Below are 20619 nucleotides of genomic sequence, written 5' to 3'. Positions count from 1 at the left end.
AACTGGGCAAAAAGAAGGATGTGTAATAAGTAAAGGAAATTCAACAAAGAAGGAATGTGGGTCTGGAATGGGTGTCAAATACTGGAGCAGTCTCCAGTATTTAAAGATGGATTAACCAGTGATAAGGAGGGTCCTTGCAATAATTGTTGCTGCTATATTAGTGAGAAATTAGTTAGATGAGTCTCAGACAGCCTCCAGCCCTTTTGTGAAAATTCAACATCAGAATGGGGCTTCACACAGATACAAATCCTTGAAAGTGGGAAACATTGACACTATATAGAAATAATCAGTATTAAAAGTTTCCCTTCCAGGGGGCTTAGCTCCCAAAAGATCTCTTACTTTCCAGGAGCATTCAGCAATGAATGAGATCAGTAGTGAAACCAATATACCTGTGTATGTACCAAAAGCTGGATTGAAAACTGTTTTTGAACACCTTGTTAAAACACATTGGCCTTATCCTTTTCAGCAGCCCTAATTTAGGAAAGGAACTCAAGTAGTCTCCTTGCCCTTCCCAACTTTGCTTTCCTTTCCTTAGGCACTAAAAGCTGGTACAGGATCTTTCTTGCAGCTGTGTCAGGATCAGTGAGGTTTTGAAATGTCTCTTCAATGTTCCTCTTGGAAGTGTCAGCAACTTCCTACAAATTATTTATTGCTTCTTTCAACTCACCCATCAGTTCTGGCCTGCACAGCATCCTGCAGCAGCCACTTCAGTGAGATACCATTCTCTGGTCTTCTCCACACAACTTGTCTACTATATTTACTCCAATTCATCAGGGTGCAGAATGTCAAGGGTGATTATTTTCAGTGATACAGAAGCTGCTCTCTTCTATCACTTGCCCTCATTACCCTCCACAAACCTTCTCTCTCTCACTGCCTGTTCTCTGGGAGAGGGCAGTGCTGTTAACACAGCCCAGGCTGCACAAAGAGCCTGAATTTACAGACAGGTGTTCTGTGCCTCCAGTTCTCATAAGTCTCTGCACTCTTTATGCTTGAGGAGACAGCTGATGTCCTGTGTGAGGCTGTTCCAGGCTACCTCAGACAGCAGCTGTTTCATTAAACCTCTGCAGACCTCCAGTTCTGTGCAGGTTTCCCCTGGAAACCACAAATCAACCTTTTGAGGCAATGAAAGGAAATAGTTTCCAGAGACACACAACCTTCAGTTGGGTTTAGTTTGCCCAGGACCACCCATTTGTTTTTTTTTCTACCCAAATAATGTGGTGCACCACCCCAGCACTTCACTGTGCTCTTTGGTGGACTTATCAACAGCATTGGAAAGGTTGGTAAGAATCACACTGGCCTAAGAAAGGGTTCTGTTTATTCCTGAAGTGCCTTAGAAATTAAACATTGTACAAAATGGGACACTTTAAAAAAAATAAAATAAGTAATGCTACATCATTTGGCACAAGTAACATTACTCATGTAGCAGAGCAACGATGGAAGAAAGGAAAAGGCTTTGGAAAACCAAAGGAGCAACCCCCAGTTCATATCTGGCAAGCTTCACCTGGCATCCCAAGACACTCCACAAGTAACATCAATGAGCAGCTCCATATGGAGTCCCTATGAAGATAAATTCCATATCAGTATTATCAGGATCCCTGACAAACCTGCTGGAGGAGTAATGACTTGCATTCTACTGTCACTGCTGTGCTGATCAAAAATAAACTGGTGACTGCACATAATAAACCACAGCATTCTTACAGCATCCAGGAAATAACCCCTTGCAGCAGTGGAATCTTCCTGCTATCCCCTCCATCCCATGCCTTGTTCAAGCACTCAGAAGTCCATTTTGGCTCTAAATTGCAAAGTGTGCTGTTTAAACTCCTCTGGCTCCAACACACTCTGCCTCCCTGTAGGTAATTCTCTCTTCAGGACCCGCCCACATACTCCAGTTTGCAGCTCTCTGCTACATTTTACAAAAGGAAATTGAAGGAAATATTATAACTTTGATATAAAATCAGATGAAAAATTTCCAGTGATAGTATTTCCATAAACATTTTATGTAACAAAAAATCAATAGCTATCTTTAAATAAATCAATTTTGCTGGTTTTTAATGTCTATATACATTATAAATACATACACACACAATTAAAACCCTGACATGGTAGAGTCTTGTGTCTGCCTGAAAGATGTCACAAAGAAGGTTTTGAGAACCCAAATCTTCTCTGATGTATGATTTAGCACCTCAGGCAAGTTTGGAAACATCTTCATACTGGATATCTTCAACTCTGCGCCCTTTTAAAGGTCCCTGGAGAACGACAGAAAAAAAAAAAAACAAACATCATAACATAAAATTGATTCTTGAATTCCCAACAGGGAGATTACAGTAGGAGAGGTAAAGAGGATTTGTTCATAATACAATGTTCTTTGATTAATAATTTTCAGCCTGACCACAGAATGTGGCCAGGCCTCAACACCATCCCAGAAATCCTTTCAGTTTGCTTTTAGTGCCAAAGTTCCTCCTTTCATCAGGGTATCTGCACAGTCTCTTCCCAAATCCTGCAGAATCCAACCTGGGCTGAGTTTGTGCAGCCCTTCTTTGAATTGCAAGCTGTGTTTAAGAAGTTTGACATTGAGCCAGTGTCATCTGTGCTTTATCAATCAGTTTAAAGATTGGTTTTGCAGAGCAGAATAAAGAAAGAGCCACACAGACATGGTGGCATGGACTGATTATTAACCATAACTGTTACCTATAAACAAGACAACAAATGAGCACATAAAGCCCCACATCAATCTGGAAAAGGCAGGAGTAAATTCATATCCTTGCATATTTTGCATTTTTTACTTTTCCATAAAACAGTACCACAATAGCCCTGTTCAAAATAAACACACAAAATATTTTCCAAATCTCTTGCAAGTTCAAAACTTGCTAAGTTCAGCACCCTACCATATTTTTGGAGATTCTCTGCAAACAGCAAAGAATAATCCTGTGACAGGTGGGCATATGTGGCTGTTGATAGGTGGGGGGTGTCCACAGAACTCTGCACACCACAGATCCCACCTGTAAGGCAGGATTAAGGATAACAGGGTTCCTTCTGAAAGCTCTCCATGTACAGATGGAAAACTCTGTGTAAACAAGAGCTTGCAATGTTTGGTACTTACTGAGTCAATTGTTATTGTCACTGAAAACCTCTTCTCATTGATGGACTCCAAAATGCCTTCATTTCCCCTGTACCCACCATTTAATACCATCACTTTCTTGCCTGAAATAGAAACAGGAAAAGTTACAAAACAGGGTTCCAAACTTCTGCTGGAAAGTCTGTCCCCATCTTTCTTATAAACCCCCTGTAAGTATTTGAAGGTGCTTTAAGGTCTTCACAGGCTGAACAACCCCAGCTCTCTCAGCCTGTCTTCTCAGGAGAGGTTATGGTACTTTCAAGTGGATGAATTATAGTATAAAAGAAATTAAATATAAGTTTTGCAGTGGCAGAAGCTGAAAACAAAAGGAAACAGCTGTACCTGGTGCTGGTATTACAGTTTCTAGATGTGTCTGATCAAGCTTCAGTTTGTCCCCAGAGTCAATCACCTTCACAACTGCTGTGTATTTGTCAATCACCTCCTGTTTTGAAAGGCAAGCAGAAATACCAAACATTTTTCTCTAAAATTTAAATTTCAAAGTTAACTTTGGCATAGTGACTCTGCAATCCTGCATTTTCAAAACCAGCAAAATGCAAGGGCTCCAGCCAGGAGATTTTATGTGCAAATGAGATCCTGCAGCTTGAAATATCAGTGCAGAACTGACTAGTCTTGGGTTAAAATCCAACTGCACTGCTGTTGTCACATCCCATGGATACAGGGATTATTATTATGGATGTGTTAATAGGGACAAACTACACAGGACAAAGCTGTGCTGAATAGATGCCCTTAAACCAATTCAGAGGCTCACAGCCTGTCCAGAATAAGTCCCAATACAGGTGAGGTGACATTTCAGTCCTCAACAGTGCTGTCTTAAGGCTGAACAATCAGCACAAAGAAACAAATCTTCCTAAATTATCTAATTCCAGAAAATCCAAACCAGTGTTCCCCACAGCCCACCTTACCTTAACAACTGCCTTCTTCTTGTGGTACTTCTCTCCAAGCTTTTTTGTTACAATTTTTACAATGATTTCCTGGGAGATTTGAAAGGAGAGAAAAAATAAAATAAAGTGCCAAAACATGCAAACAATTCTACAATCTAAATTAACAGTACAGCAGAGTGCAGGAAGCAACAATAGTGAAGATGTGGCTTTCAGGAATTTGTGTATATTGTCAAATTAGTGGCTCAAAGTAGCATCCCTCAAGACTTTTTTGGGTTTCTTTGACACATACAGTTATACTTGAATTCACAATCTAATGTGACAGCCCACAATGGGTCAAGAGCAGGAAAGGGAAAATAACTGTGAATTTAGTTTGCAATCTGCTTTTGGATCTTTACACTAATCAAAAATGGCTTTAGAAATGCAGAATTGGCTGGATTTGGTATAACAATAATTTTTAAGTCACTTACAGGCTGTAACCAGTAATCTCTTCGAGATGTTCTTTTCTTCTCCTCTTCAAGCTAAAGAACAACAAATAATCACCATTTACTTCTTCCTTCCACTGCTTTCCCATGCCTCTGAACAGCTCTGAACCAATTCTCCAGCCCCATGTCATGTGGGGAACAAAAAGAATCCCCAAACCCTAAATTAGGGTAAGTCAGTATAGTCTTGCCTCATAAATCCATTGGATGACTCCAGGAACTCATGACAAAATGATGGTGATTTGTATTTTGTTTTTGGCAAGTGTTTCTAGGTATTTTATTCTCTTGAAAAATCTGTATTCCTTTACTTCCCAACACCTCATTCATCTGGGGAATAGGCAGAGTTGAGCAGCCAGTTTTATGAAGAAATGAAACCAGTTTTATGGGGAAATAAAATTATTTTGCCTGGTAAGATGTGAAAGCTGGAATTCCATGTGAACTGAAGGTCTGAGGTCACTTCAAAGGTGAAGGGGACATTGTCACAGGGGCACACAGAAACAGATCCTGCATGATTATTACCTCCATGATCTCATCCAGTGCAGATTTCTTCTTTTTCTCTTTGGACTGACCAGAGCTATGAGCTACTTCTTTTCTTTTAACTGCCCCCTCCACCATCTTCAGTGCATTCTGTCCAAGGACACTGCTGGAAAAGTAAGATGGTGTTTTCACAGCAGATCTAACATTTTTTCCCCTCTCCCAAGATGCATTTGAAGAGCTGGTTGTGCTGCTCTGCTTGATTTCAGTTGTCCCAGTCCCCTTGCAGACCCTACACAGCTCCTCCTCTAGAACTGATCTCCTTGGGGTGCAAACCCCATGTCCACTGAGGGTCACTGCTGGCAGTGCAGCAGAATGGACACAGCCCCATGACCAGGTCACCACTGCACAAACAAAAAGTTGATCAAGGTCTTGAGTTCAATAAAGAGGACAAAAGCTGGTCTGCAAGTAAGGTTTTCAAATTTGAAAGCACAAACTTTAGAGAAGCCATCTGGATAGAGAAACTCTCAGACAGGGCAGATATCTAGAACTCTTTCCAGACAGAGATATTGTGTCGCAGACATTTTTTCATAGAAATCTTTCTTTGGGACTTGTTCATCTTCTGGGAAGCTGAGGCCCCAGAAAGAGAATGTAAACAATGATTATCAGCTGCTGTGGAATGCAATAGGATGCACCTGTGATTGGTTCATGTTCCATGTGTACAATTAAGGGCCAATCACAGGGCAAGCTCTCTGGAACACAGTGACAGAGAACTCCCTTGTTTTTAGATTCTTTTCTATGCTATTCTTAGGTTAGCAGCCTCTGCAACTTCTCTCCTTACTCTTTTTAGTATAGTAATAATGTATTATATATCAATAAATCCAGCCTTCTGATCATGAAACAAGATTCTCGTCCTTCTCTCACCCTGGAGACCTCATCAGGTCGTTGTAATAATATTGAGCTTATCTGGCAATGGGAGAAAACATCCTGGAATCTGTAGAAAAGAGCTCCACACTCAGCAAACAAATATCACCTTTACAACCATATTCAAAACAGGCAAGCGGCCTAACTGTGGAAAATAAAGAGCAATCATCAGAAAAAGTTACATCTCAGGGATCAGGGAACATCTAGGTAAAGTGAGAACTGCCACTTTTATAACAGACATTTGAACACAGTAAAAAAATTTAGGTATTGTTTCAACCCAAAAGGTGCAGGGAGGAGCTGCTCTGAGGTCAACAGTGATGCAATAATTAATATGGCCTTAGGAAAAATTGCATGCTCTGCCTGTGGTGAGGATGTTGGATATACTCCCACAGGGAAGATACCCCACAGGAAGGAAGAGACAGGAACTGCAGTAGAAGCAACTTTAAGAGAAAAACTATATTTCAGAGAAAATCTGAATAATCAAAATTGCACATTAAATCACAAATCAAATAGCAAATACTTAAAAAAATCTCATAATGGCAATATACAATTAAAACATAACTGCAGTGTCCATATTTAAGAAGATAGTGTAGTAAGCTGTGAACTCACTACACTTCCATTTCACAGTTTACAGGTAGTATTTTGTATATGCTGTGAAAAAATTAGACTACTTGATACATGATTTCACATTTGGCCAAATTTTAGCAAGGACCTGGAGTATTCCTCACTGAAACTATTCAAGTGAGAGTCTGGATTAAGTTTCAGAACCATCTTAAGCACAACTCAATGCTTAGGGATAATTTACAAGTTTTCCTTAAAGCCTGCAATCTGTCTCTATTATTGCAAAGAGCTGCTTTACTGTCTCATTTTCTGCCTGGCATATATCCCATCAGATACCTTATCTAAGAGCTGAGTGAGATGAGGGAAAAGCTTTCTTTTTACCTGGAATACATTTAATTACAATATTGCCTTACATGAGAAGATGTACTGCTCATCAAACAGTTCCCCAGGCTGCTGTAAGTCAGTATTATTTGCATTATTGATCCCTTTTGTCCTGCATTGCTTGTGGTTACACAGTGACAATTAAATTCCAGAGCTCTGGGAAGATTTATTTCAGGCAGATTTAGCTGCTTAAACGATGACCAAAGAAAGTATTGTCTCCAATTAGACAAGGCAATGAAACCTTTTAGGAACCAAAATTAACCAGTCAGGAATATCCATTCATAGAAGCCAGCTGGGCTGGATGGCATCACTGCAAATGCTTTGGCTGGATCCCTTTCCCACCCTCCATGGAGGAAGCTGTACCTAACTATTATTTTATGGACATCTGAATTCAAGAAGGCTCCTCACAGCTCCCATTTAAGATACACCCACTCATCATTTTAAATACAAAACCAACCAAGAAGTCACCTGGTCACCCTTGTGAATACCAACAGAGGATGACAGATTAGACTCCAAATATTTCAGGACAAGACAAATCTTCCTGTTCATACAAACATCACTGTCATAGAAGTTCTTTGTAGCAGTAAATGTTGGCCTTAAATTCTTTTCTCACCTTGTTTTAGAAGATGCTGCGACTGAAGTACTTGCTCCTTTGTTTAAATTAAATGTAACTAAAAAATAAAGAGACATTACTCTATTTCTATCTTTACAAATAACTGCATAGCAGGATGTTAACAATTTTTAAAATCTGCAAATAGAAAAGAAGCACAAATTTGAAAATATTTACTAATCTATATTTTGGTTTAGCTTTAAAAGTAAATTAAATTTTGTAATACAGAATACTCTGTATTTCCATTTTCTAGTGCTTTTTATAACTGATCTCAAAGCACTTTATGAAGCACCAAGCAGGCTTTAATGCTCATTTCATTTGAATCAGGTCCAAAATTTCACAAAATGTTCTGATTTTCACTGATTTCACAGAACCAGTTCCAGTAGGTTCTAGAAAATTACATCCATCAAAATCTAGTTACCTTTTTCTTCTTCATTTTCTCTGTTCAGTTCAGTATAGACTGGCATTTCCTGCCAAAAAACACAAAGCACATTTAAAGAATCAAACAGAAAACTGAGTCAAGATATCATAATCATTGATTAGCTCAGTATTACAGACAGTAACTATAATATTCAATCTGGCTTGATTTATAAAAGATTAAACTTGAAAAATCATCTCATTACAGGCTCCTGTGCAAAACTGTCCAATTAACAGAGATGCTGCCTAAACTTGCTCAATTCCAGCATAAAAGGCAAGTGGCCTTGCTGCAGCAGTTTTCTCTACCTGAACCAGCACGATCTGACTGGTTTCTGGACAGACTGCTAACTCAAAGAAGGAAATTCTGGTATCTTTCCAATTTTTCAGCACCAAAGGCTCAGGCCATTTAAATTTCAATTAGTTTTAAATTAAGAAGGAGGTAATTGTTTACAACAGGATTTAAATGTACCCATCAATACCCAGGATCAAATGGGAGATTTTTGCCCCAGGCAACAGGTATGGGGGTCATGGCATGATGCCAAGTAAACAGATCCCAAATAACCACACCAGCACCACCAAAATAGAACTTTTCACTATGTGAACTTGATTGTGCCATATTACAGCGACCTGAGGAGGTCGCTGGGGTGAGAGAAGGACGAGAATCTTGTTTCATGATCAGAAGGCTGGATTTATTGATATATGATATACAATACGTTATAACTATACTAAAAGGAATAAAGAGAGAAGTTGCAGAGGCTTGCTAAGCTAAGAACAGAATAGAAAAGAATCTAAAAACAAGAGAGTTCTCTGTCTCTGTGTTCCAGAGAGCTTGCCCTGTGATTGGCCCTTAATTGTACACATGAAACATGAACCAATCACAGGTGCATCCTATTGCATTCCACAGCAGCTGATAACAATTGTTTACATTCTTCTTCTGGGGCCTCTGCTTCCCAGAAGATGCACAAATCCCAAAGAAAGGATTTCTGTGAAAAAATGTCTGTGACAATGCCAGATCCCCCTGGTTATTTATCTCAGCCTCCTCAGTGCACCAGGTACTTGTTGTCTGCAGCCCTCTTAGCTGTGAAACACCATAAATGAAGACATCATGCAGTTTAATGGATTGTTTGCTGCCCTTTCCTAAACTCAAGAGTGATTTTTAAATCATTAATCACTGGAAAAGCTGTAATTATTACTTCCTGCAAGCTGGGTACAATGTAACTCCAAGTTAGGAATCAAAGGAAATACCAGTGCAAGGATTCCAGCAGCATCAAATTCCCCATTGACTTAACCACAAGGAGCTTTGAGCTGAAGGTTCACACACAGTGCAATTTTTCTCACCAGTTCTTTCCCCTCCAAACCTCTTCTAACTTGTTGCTCAATGAATTTGGCAGTTTTTTCCTCATCATCAAGGTCCTGCTTCTTTTTCCTCTCTTGCTCTTGCTGCCTGCGAATGGTCTCTGGGTCCCTGTCGATGTACTGAATGTACCAGCCCTTGGGGGTCTCATCAACCTTGCAAAGACCTAAAAAGTCAAGGCAAAACAAAGTCAGATTAGTGTTAACAATATCAAAACCATTTTTAGTCCATGTTTGTGGGAATCCTTAAAATCAGAGGGTTTTGGGAAAGCTGCAAAAGGCAGGCCTTAGGAACAGCAGAACTGCAATTAGAGCTAAGAGGCAGCCATGAGATTTGTCAGCAGAAAAGTGATATGAGATGTAGAAAGTAAGGACAAATAAAACTGTGTATTAATTTGTTCACTGTAGCAATGTAGATACTTCACCAGAGACAGCACACCCCTTGCTGGGCTACTAAAACTGACTTGGAATTATCTGTACCATGTATTTCTGCCCTCAGATATGTTTGGACACAGGCCAGTGTACATCACAAAGTGCATGAAGTGTTTTACAACACTTTCCTTATTGAAGAAAATGTTTCCTTCCCACTGTTTTAACAAGGAAGAAGACAGAAATCTAACATGTATAAATGATACACAGTCAGTATCATACTAAAGGAAATATTGCAGCACTGTGCTATTGTTACTGAGCCTGGCTAGAGTGACTTTCCAAACACTCTGTAACTGCTGGATGTATCCTGCAGAACAGGGGCATCCAGAGCCAAAGTCAACTTTCTGTCACACCACAGTGCCATTTAATCTCTCTTCCTCCCACCAAACACAGAACTGCAGCTTTAACCCTTCCACTAGGCCAGGAATGAAAATAACTGCTTGCCTCTTGTCAGATGTGGAAAGAATCTGTAATTTTTAAACAGCAACTGTTAGAAGCTGATTTAGAATTTAGCAATGTATCCAGTAAATCCAGACCAGCAGATGGAACAAGGAAAGGCTCACAACTGATGTACTTATCCCAGACTTCTGACATTTTCCACAAGCAAACTCCTAATGGTTAGCACAGAAATATGTCTGGAAATCTTTTCATGTTATATACAGGAGGGGAAGAAAGAAAAAGAATTAACATAAATACTTACCGATCAATTATCAGGAATTCAATTTCCCAAGAATTTTTAAACTTCCCAACCCTGAGCAGGTGCACTCACCTTCTCTCCCCAGCCATTTTGTAAAATCAGTCAGTGTCTCCCACTGTGTGGCATTCATGTGGATGTGCTCTCGATGGCTGATGTATTCATTGTACACAATATTATTGTGCACTCTCTTTGTTCCTAAAATACAGAATAATTTTTTAAAATTATTTTTATTATGTGGCTAGCACTGAACCAACAAAAGACATTAAAACAAACAAACAAACAGGAAAATATTTACCGAATCTCCTCCTGAGCAATTCTAGGAAATCATTTCGGAATTCCCTTAGGAAATAAAAAAAAAAGGCATTTTTAGTAAAACTTTAACAACTAAGAAGCAATTTTCTGTTGTCATTAACAAATAAACATCTGGAGTATAAATCTGATTATTCTTTTGAGCTGAGCATGACGATATTCAGACACATTTCCCTTTGTCAGTAGGCCACGATTAAATACAGGATGAAACACAACATGATACATGCACACACCTTAAACATCCAAGAGAGTAACAGCCTCTCAAAGGGATAAAATGGAGCAGAGGAATCTCAACACTTCCCACTAATTGCTGGCATTTGGTTACCAGGTGTCTTCCCAGGCTGACTGACACAGAGCACAGGGCAGGACAAAGGGCAGAGAAGTGGATGGGGCAGATGGATCACTCATCTCCCAGCTAATTCCACGGCTGCAGCATAAAGCCTCACTTCAAACTCGTGCTGAGGACAGCTCCAGTCATCCCAGCTGTCATGCAGGTCAGCTGGACAAAGGCCTGGGAGAAGCTGGGGGATGTCAGTCCCTCCCCTGACTTGTTCTCTCTCTGTTATGGTTCTTTTAGCTCACGTGTGTGTGGCAGTCACTCAGTGGGGACAGAAAGGTGATGTATTTGTAACACAGAGCAACAGCAAAACAGCAAAATCCTTTAAACAGGATTAAAACACAAGAAAAAACTGTCAAATTTTACTAAAATCATGGCTTCTTGAAATCTCCTACCTAAGGTTTAAAGGTGGCATTGCCTAAATTTTCAGTTACAAGAAGAGCTGATACTACATGTATCACAATAAAGTGTCTTCAATATGACATTACTGGACCTTAGGGGTGTGGCTGTGCAGACCTGATACAGGCATGAAGAATAGGTAAGAACAGAATAAGTAATGGTAAATAGAATGGGTAAGAATATACAGAAAACTTACTCAGAGAAGTAATCCATGAATTGCTGAGGATTTTCAGAAGCCAGCAGCAACTGCCTCTGGTGGGACTCAGACATGCAGTGACACTTGAAGCCATTCTATAAAGCAGAAATAAATACTTGACTTGTCTTTGTCTCAATTTGCAACACTCACAGAATGAAGACAGTGCTAAAATCCTACAAATACATTCCTACAAGTGCGATTGCAGCTCCCACTTTGTTCCCCTCAATAACACGGGGAAAGAAAATTGATGGGAAAAGGGACAATGGCTTTGAACTGATAGAGAGCAGAGTTAGATAAAATATTGGGAAGAAATAATTCCCTGTGAGGGTGGGGAGGCCCTGAGGCTTCTCAGGTTGCCCAGAGCAGCTGTGGCTGCCCCTGGAACCCTGGAAGTGTCCAAGGCCAGGCTGGACGGGGCTTGGAGCAACCTGGGACAGTGGAAGGTGGGAAGGTGTCCCTGCCCATGGGAGGGGGTTGGAAGCGGATGATCTTTAAGGTCCTCCCAACCCAAACCATCCTGTGATTCTATGAGATCGCAGCTGTCACACGAGCCGACCCGAACCAAGGGGCCCTGACCCCGGGAGAACCGGGACTGGGCGTCCTCAATGGCCGCCCGCAGGACCGGGGACCCCAGGGCGCCCCCTTTTACCTCATCGCGGCACTGCTTCTGGCACATCTGGCAGTACCAGCGCAGCTTCTGCAGCCCCTTGGACTTGATGCGGTTGGCGATGGCCTTGGGGCTGAGGAAATCCGACTTGCCCATGATGCCGCTCCCGTCCCGATCCTGGTCCTGGTCCTGGTCCTGCTCCCAACCCGGCGCCGCTCCCGGTCCTGGTCCTGCTCCCAACCCGGCGCCGCCCCCGGTCCTGGTCCTGGTCCTGGTCCTGGTCCTGGTCCTGGTCCTGGTCCTGGTCCTGGTCCTGGTCCTGGTCCCGACCCGGCGCCGCCCCCGGTCCTGCTCCTGCTCCGACCCGGCGCCGCTCCCGGTCCTGCTCCTGCTCCCGATCCCGCCCCCTCCGGAAATGGCGGCGGCGCCCTGGAAGCGGATCCCGGCGGGGCGGCGCAGGCGCGGTTCGGGCGCCCTGACCTTCAGCGGGGCTGTGGTGGAGGCGCCGCCATGTTCGCCCGGGGCGCCGCGGTCGTGCTGGTCCAGCCGCAATGGTACCGCCACGGGCTGGGACGGGCGCTGTGGGCACGGGGGAACGCGTCGCGATGGCCGGGGCGGCTCCGCGGGATGAGGGGGGGGATGGCTTCCCTCGGCCGTGCGGCGCCTGGGGGCGGCGGGGTCGCGGCCGCGGGCGGCCCTGAGGGGCTGCGGGCTCTGAGGGGTGGTGGCGGAGCCGGGACCGGGAGATGAGGGCAGCGGGGACCCGCAGGGATGGAGCGTCCGTCCTTGGTCGGGGTGGGTGAATGGGACAGGCAAGGGTTAAAGGACAGATTTGGCAGAAGACCCTGCTCTGGCCAGGAAATGGTGCGGCTTCCTATGCTTCGTTTTAATAGAGGTTAGAAACGAATTGCACTGCACGAAGCTTTGTTTAAAATTATTTTTTTATTTCTGATTTGCCCTTCTAATGCCCTCGTTTGTTCCGTGTCGTTAACTAAGGCGGTGGGTAACGCGTTAAACCTTTCTGTGTCCTGAGCCAGTTCCGGCCCCTCAGTTCAGGGAGGACATTGAGGTGCTGGAGCGAGTCCGGAGAAGGGCAGTGGGACTGGGGAAGGGGCTGGAGAAGGGCACTGAGACTGGGGAAAGGGCTGGAGAAGGGCACTGGGACTGGGGAAGGGCTGGAGAAGGGCAGAGGGACTGAGGAAGGGGCTAGAGAAGGGCAGAGGGATTGGAGAAGGGGCTGGAGAAGGGCACTGAGACTGGGGAAAGGGCTGGAGAAGGGCAGTGGGACTGGGGAAAGGGCTGGAGAAGGGCACTGGGACTGGGGAAGGGGCTGGAGAAGGGCAGAGGGACTGGGGAAGGGGCTAGAGAAGGGCAGAGGGACTGGAGAAGGATCCGGAGAAGGGCAGTGGCCCTGGGGAAGGAGCCCAGGTCCTCTGGAGAGCAACCGGGGGAGCTCAGCCTGAAGAAAAGGAGGCTCGGTGTGACCTTATCACTCTACAGCTCCCTGACAGCAAAGTGCAGTCAGGTGGGAGTTGGCCTCTTCTGCCAGGCAGCCAGCAGCAGGACACAAGATCATAGGTTTAGGTTGTACATTAGGAGCAATTTCTTCACAGAAAGTGTAATTAGGGAGGTTGGGGAGTCACCGTCCCTGGAGGTGTCTGGAGGAAGACTGGATGTGGCACTCTGTGGTTTAGTTGATAAGGGGGTGTTCAGTCATAGGTTGGACTTGATGATCTCAGAGGTCTTTTCCAACCTAATTGATTCTGTGAAATTATACAGGTAGGGAAGGGTGAAGGTGTGCATACAAGCCCCAGGTCAGAGTGGCTTGTCTCTGCCACAGATCTTTTTTAAGAAACAGCAAATTTTTGAATTTCCATCACTCTGAAAGGGACTTGCCCTTGGGAGGTGTTGGTTTGTGGAGAGCTAGTGAATTATCCTAATTTGTCCTTCGTTCCTTTGCAGGGGCCAAGTCAGGAATATGGCAACGCTAAAAGACAGTAAGTAAAGGTTTTGGCTGCTCTTGAGAGGGGAAAATGTTGCAGGAAAACCATATGTTAAAATATAATTCTCTTTATCCTCTGTTGGGTAAAATGATTGTGATACATAATGATATACAGGCCTGCAGTGCTAATTACATTAAACAAGTGTCCTTCAGAAGTGGTTTTAGTAGAAATTTAAATGTCTTTTTATAGTTTTACTCAAATAGATTTAAAAAATATTTTTATCATATGTGCTAAACCAGATTTCTGCTCACCTCTAAGAGTTACTTTAGTTTCTCTTATGTTTCTTTCCTTGTGCTTTTATGAAGCATTTGGGGGGCAGAAAGGATTGACTGAATGGTTTTAGTCTGATAATGCTTCCTTAAGCCATCCCTCATAGTTTTTATACAGGGATATTGCCTTGGAATTGTGCTTGTCTATGGGATACCTGTTTTGGTTTCTTTTTCCATTTGTGTTTTTATAAATGTCATTTTACCACAGTCTAAATAGAGGAGGAAATTTATTCTGTCTTCATACTATGGGGACTTTTTGTTTATTTTCTCTGCTTGTCATCTGTGAAAGAAGACATTATACCTCAAATACAATATTTGTGAAACAGGTAGATTTGGAAGCAAAGAGAATAGTAAATAGACTTCATGGTGGGATAAATATTAAATGAATGTCATGTCTGAAAAAAAATAATGTCTGTATTGTAAAGATGAACTTGTGTCAGCTATGTTCTTACATCAGCGTCTCTTATGAGGTTTATTTGTGCACTGTGTGTTTATTTCCTCTTCTTTGAGGAACATGGCACAATATTTTTGGATGGCTCTTGCTGGCATTTTGTTGTTTGGGTTTGAGTTGTTATGCCCAGTACAGTCTGTGACCTTGAACCCTTAACCTTGCAGTCACCAGGCGTTTGAAGTCCATCAAGAACATCCAGAAGATCACCAAGTCCATGAAGATGGTGTCTGCAGCCAAATATGCAAGAGCTGAGAGGGAGCTGAAGCCTGCCAGGGTCTATGGAACAGGAGCTCTGTGTGAGAGAAACATCTTGCACTTAATGATGGGGGGAGCAGAGGAGGAGTTTTCATACTGGTGACAAAATGCCAAGGCTTTTTAACATTCCAGTAGTCTGTTTGCACAGTGAACTTCACTGATGTGATCAGAGCTGTGACTGGCTTTGAAATGTTTCTTGCTCACATCTGGTCTGACCATGTGCAAGCTTGGAACAATTGCAAAGGAAATAAAATTAATCTGGCTGAGATCTGGAGCCTCTTTGGTATTGGTTTTAGTTAGAATAATTCAGAGCATTTTTTATTATTTACTTGTGTTTTTGGCACCCTTGAAAAATGTAATTTTATTTTTTTTTCAGCTCTTTATGAGAAAGCAGAAATAAAGGCACCTGAGGACAAGAAGAAGCATCTCCTCATTGGTGTGTCCTCTGACCGAGGCCTGTGTGGTGCTATCCACACATCCATTGCTAAAACCCTGAAGAATGAGATTACCAACCTCTCAAATGCAGGGAAAGAGGTTATGGTGGTTGGAGTAGGTGACAAGATCAGAGGCCTGCTTCAAAGGTAAAAAGGATGGGGCCCAAAAGTGCAGTTTGGAGTTTTGTTTTCTGTGGTAGAAATTTCAAGACTGGCAGGAAATTGCATTTAAGGGAACTGTGTTAAATTCAAGTTCCTGTAAAAAAAAATCTGCAAATACCCAAAAAGTGGTTTTGATAATCTCACAATTTGGGAAACTGCTACACAGCACTGTTATATTCTTGGAATAAAAGTCTGAAAGCTGGCAACTGGTGCTGTTACACGTGTGTATTGTGAAGCTTTGGTAATTTAACTAAAGGCAAAGTTTCTTTCAGACTCTTAATTCAGAAAAATGTTTAATTCTAAACACTCCTAAGTTCCAGTTACCTCTAGTAAGTCTTGCTGCTCTTGTACTTTAGAGCATCCACTTGGCTCTAACACAGGTTTGTTGTTGCTGCAGGACACATGGCAACTATTTCCTGCTGACATTCAAAGAGGTGGGACGGAGACCTCCGAGCTTTGGGGACGCTTCAGCCATTGCTTTGGAGCTGTTAAACTCTGGGTATGAGTTTGATGAAGGCTCTGTCATCTACAATCGCTTCAGGTAAGGTTGAATGAAACTTCACTGGGAAAATACTGGGCAGGATGCTTCAGAGAGCATATTGGCCCAATGAAGGTGTATGAAAACTGACTGTGATTTGGCATATTCACTTTACTTCTTGATTTTGTTGTGTGTCAAGAACTGGGCTGTTTTTTCTGTGGTTGGAACTCCCTTTTAACTTGTGTATAGCTGTTATATTTACAGTCAACACATTATTATATCCACATAGTATCCAAAATCTTTTCATCAGAGTTATCACAAAACTTTGTGGCATTCTGGAAAGCCAGAATTTGTCTATTCTAATTTGATTTGAACCATTCAGTTTAGAGTTAGTTGAACTGATGAGCCTGTTTTGCTCTTTATATGCAGGTCTGTCATCTCTTACAAGACTGATGAAAAACCAATCTTCTCCTTTGAAACTGTGGCTGGCTCTGGTAAGTAGGGAGCTAGAAACCACCAGTTACATGCAGTGATAAATCACAAGGAAAGCACTCTTAAAATGGGAATATGATATTAAAACATCTTATTATGGTGCTTGTATCATAGTTTAACAGATGGTTTTGTCTTGGTCTAAATCAGTCCAAGGCTGGCTCACAAAGGTGCTGTGGGGCAAGGAGGTTAAAAGGAAAAGTGATGCTAATTCTGGTTTGAGATTCTGTCTCAAGCAAGATTTGTGCATATGTAAATTCTGTCAGTTCCAAAATTTTCAGCACTGAGTAGTCTGAGTAGTGAGTGACTTTTCACTGCTCACTAAAAAGACCCCAGAATATTTCTGCAGCATTGTTTGTGAAGGTTAAACATAATATGGCAATAATGCATTTTGCTTTGGCCTGCCTTTGTAATATTAAATTGAAATAGTTAACAGAATTGTAACTAGCCTAGAGATTCTGAAGGTACATATAATATGTTCAGGAAATCCCTCTGTGCTACCTTAAGTACTGAAACAGCCCAGCCAAGGAAACTTCTCCATGTCATTGCATTTTGCTGGAAGTAGTAAATCCTGGCTGTGTGTAAGCCTGCTGCTGCATGTTTTGCAGAAAGCCTGAGTATCTATGATGACATTGATGCTGATGTGCTGAGGAACTACCAGGAGTTCACGCTAGCAAACATTCTGTACTACTCCCTGAAGGAATCCACCACCAGCGAGCAGAGCGCCAGGATGACTGCCATGGACAACGCCAGCAAGAATGCCTGTAAGCTCCTCCCTGGTTCTCCAGGACTTCAGTTGTTCAGCAGGAAAGTGCTGACCTCCCTTTGTGTGATAATTCACTCCAAAAATCAGCTGTTTCCTATCTTCATTCCATTTTGAGTTGTTTTTTCGAGCCAGTTCAACAGATTTTGTTTCAAACTGTATTTAGTCCCTGGGAAGAGGGATTGCTGCCAAGGAACAGGCCTAAGACTGGAAATGCAATAACAGGTTATTTCAAAGGCATATGAAACACTAAACTAATCTTGTAATGGCTAAATATTCTCTATGCTCCTGTCATGTGGCTGCTCTGAGGATTTCCTGAATTTTTATAAATCTGTACTTACTCTTTCACCAAATATAATTAGTGCAGTGCAATGTAAAAGTGGGGAAACTTAATAGTTAAATACCATCTGTCATGGAGCAAGTAGAGAATATGTAGGTATGCTTTGGAAGGATACAGGTGATTGTGTGAAGCTGATGGGATGTGCAGTTGGGCTGCCTGCAATGGTAGGCGTAGCTCTGATGACCAGCTTGAGAGAAAGAGGTGATACTGCTGTGTTTAGAAATAATTGAGAAAAAAATAATTGAGAAAAATCTGTCTCCTTTTGCCACAACTTGAAGGAAAGAACAATGCAGTTAATTGACAGTGAAATCTAATTTCAAAGCTAATGATGCCTGCTTGTGTTATGTTACAATAAGCTGTGTCATACCTGGTATTTACAAGTCTGCCAGCTGTTCTGCAGATGTTTAAGTGACAAGCTGAATTCTCAGATTGTTTACTGGTGATATTACCTGTAGGGAAAAAATGTCAGGAGCACTCTGGTATTTGGCACTATTTGACACTTGCAAATGCCAAGAGGCACTAAGCCTTGTATTGCTACTTGGTATTGCAGTAGTTTACAAGCCACTTGGGTATTGTGCCCATCCAGCCTCTCTGTATGTGCATTTGTAGACATTTCTACACTGATTCTGTGTTTAAACTCCAACCTTGCCTTGTTGCAGCTGAGATGATTGACAAGCTGACCTTGACCTTCAACCGCACCCGTCAGGCCGTCATCACCAAGGAGCTCATTGAGATCATCTCTGGTGCTGCTGCTCTGTGAGTATTTGTGGGGAGGTGCCCTCAGAGCTCTTGCAGTCATGTGCTGCCTGTGTGCCAGGGGAACAGGCAGACTTTGGGATTCCCTAAAACCTGGCATGGCTCCCAAGCTTTTCAGCTTGCGCAGTTCTACTAACCAGAGAGAAGTTTGGCAGTTTTTTTCTGATCAAATGCAGTTTAAAAGCTGGTGAAATCGATCTTCAGTCTCACCATGCATCCTTGCTGCAGAGGTGAGGGTTTTCCTCCTGGTGGATTTCCCCCCTCCTCCCTTTTACCTGGACATTTCCTACTTTGCCTGGTCAAATAGCCCAGTAATGTTGAGTGAGGGAGAGGAAATGTTGTGACTGAAATGCTTTTGGATAAATCAGGTGTTCAGAAGCTGAGAGTTTGGGGCTGGGTTTGCAAGGAGGGAATTTCCAGAATATTTTCATATGGAATATGTATTTTACTTGAAATTCAGCATTTTGCTTGTCTGCCTGAGGATGAGGTTTTGTGCAGGTGTGTGTGCTGCAGGTTACAAATGTGTGGGCTTAGACCACAATTTGTAACTGCATGTAGCTCTTGTGTATTACTGTAACAGTTAAAAATTTCTGCTCTGTATGGAAATACATGTGTTCATATCCTGTGTATTGACAGAATGCCTGGAATATGTATTTTATATCATTTTGGTGCTGTATTGTGCTCCTCACAATACATTTGTGGTCATAAATCCGTGCAGAGTTTTGCCTGAATTTGCATGAGTTGCTTCCTAACCTGCTTGTTCTGTTTTCTCTCATAATACCATAACCAGGGATTAATCGGAAAAAGCGCTTCAGCCAAAGCCAAGAGGTAAAGTTGTGTCACAGAAACTGGATTGTGTTTGAAATTAATGAACACAGAAAATATGAAATCAGATTAGGAAGTCAGAATTAAATGGTCTTGGTCAGACAGAAACTCTTCTACCTGAACAGATGTGAAATTGGACATTTTTAGTTTAGAATTCAGACAAAGAATGCTTAATTTTCACTAATTTTAAGGAAAATATGTCTATGGAAGCATAATCCCAGATGAATGATAATTTTCTGTGGGGTTTATTTTGTTCTCTGTTATTGGATATTAATTTGCAATTATTGTTTGAATTTTTGCATAGTGGCCTGACTTAATGCAATTGCTTAAAAATGTCTGTATGTAAAGACATACCTAAAGAGGTTTCTGTACTAGCATGAACATATTCAAAATCTAAAATGTAAGGAAAATTTTGAAATTTAAAATATAAGAAAAAAATAGATTTGATGAATAGTTGGGGGGTGGTAAGGAATATTAGTGAAGTATTCAAATTGGGGAAGATAGGAGTTTAAAATAAATACATAAATAGATGAAAGGGTTTTAATTTGTTTCAATTTTCCTTACAGGTGAAGAGGAGCTCTTCTGAGCATATGTGGTTTAGCCTGCCTGTGTCTGTGTTGACAAGACTGCTCTGTTATCTTGTGAAGAAGTGGAAAAGCCCCAGAAATCTGTAAATTCTTAAAATAAACCACCTCCATGAAAGAGATTCTTTTGCTTGTCTATGGAGCAAATGCTCTTAGTCTAAATATCTGGGTTGGGCTTGGGTGTGCTTTGAAACTTTATTTTTTAAGTCTGTGCTCTACACTTTCAATTTATTTGCCACATGAAACATTTAAGTGGATGTTCCTTTTGAAGAGTGGAAGAGATTTTCTGACTTCACCCTGGTTTTGAAGCTGAAGTGACCTATTTTGGGAGGTGCATTGCATTGTGGGCTGCAGGAGGAGACTGGAATAACCTCTGCATCACACAGCTGGAACACTGATCTCTCTTCTTTTCATTTTGTATTGCTACTGTTTGCAGATGTTGAATTTTTAACATTAACTGATGTGATTATGTGAGTCACTACAGAGGTTGTTCAGAATGCACAGTTTATAGCATGGTCAGTGTGTGCAGAGAAATGTAAATGTCAGAGGGCTGGGGCACCTCTGCTTGGAGACACCCTGAGAGTTCTGTTCAACCTGGAGAAGAGAAGGTCCCAGGGAGA

The 20619-nt window shown here is 42.0% G+C and overlaps 2 protein-coding genes across 4 annotated transcripts; one reads left to right on the top strand and one right to left on the bottom strand.

The window, feature by feature from the left end:
• Window positions 1–1298: 1298 nt before the first annotated feature.
• KIN (Kin17 DNA and RNA binding protein) lies at window positions 1299–12380 on the bottom strand. 2 transcript variants are annotated; one of them, XM_054292408.1, is made up of 13 exons: window positions 12233–12380; window positions 11584–11678; window positions 10638–10681; window positions 10415–10537; window positions 9202–9383; window positions 7868–7916; window positions 7450–7507; window positions 5016–5139; window positions 4485–4535; window positions 4039–4107; window positions 3458–3557; window positions 3101–3201; window positions 1299–2246 (listed from the first exon to the last, which is right to left on the bottom strand). In XM_054292408.1, the coding sequence occupies exons 1-13, from the start codon at window positions 12344–12346 to the stop codon at window positions 2184–2186; spliced, it is 1173 nt and encodes a 390-aa protein (XP_054148383.1). In that variant the 5' UTR covers window positions 12347–12380; the 3' UTR covers window positions 1299–2183. The 2 variants fall into 2 exon arrangements, with proteins under 2 accessions (XP_054148383.1, XP_054148384.1); XM_054292409.1 differs by having other exon boundaries at window positions 5016–5136.
• Window positions 12381–12654: 274 nt separating this feature from the next.
• Window positions 12655–20121, top strand: ATP5F1C (ATP synthase F1 subunit gamma). 2 transcript variants are annotated; one of them, XM_054292414.1, is made up of 10 exons: window positions 12655–12744; window positions 14153–14187; window positions 15078–15209; window positions 15545–15749; window positions 16162–16305; window positions 16672–16736; window positions 17340–17495; window positions 18494–18590; window positions 19381–19418; window positions 19982–20121. In XM_054292414.1, the coding sequence occupies exons 1-9, from the start codon at window positions 12701–12703 to the stop codon at window positions 19385–19387; spliced, it is 885 nt and encodes a 294-aa protein (XP_054148389.1). In that variant the 5' UTR covers window positions 12655–12700; the 3' UTR covers window positions 19388–19418; window positions 19982–20121. The 2 variants fall into 2 exon arrangements, with proteins under 2 accessions (XP_054148389.1, XP_054148390.1); XM_054292415.1 differs by lacking the exons at window positions 19381–19418; window positions 19982–20121 and having other exon boundaries at window positions 18494–18594.
• Window positions 20122–20619: the final 498 nt, after the last annotated feature.

The sequence above is a fragment of the Melozone crissalis genome, unplaced genomic scaffold (assembly GCF_028551555.1).
Source record: "Melozone crissalis strain CALT ecotype California unplaced genomic scaffold, PUWL_Pcris_2 ptg000110l_1, whole genome shotgun sequence".
Lineage (NCBI taxonomy): Eukaryota > Metazoa > Chordata > Aves > Passeriformes > Passerellidae > Melozone > Melozone crissalis.
This window is presented reverse-complemented; position numbering and strand designations above follow the sequence as displayed.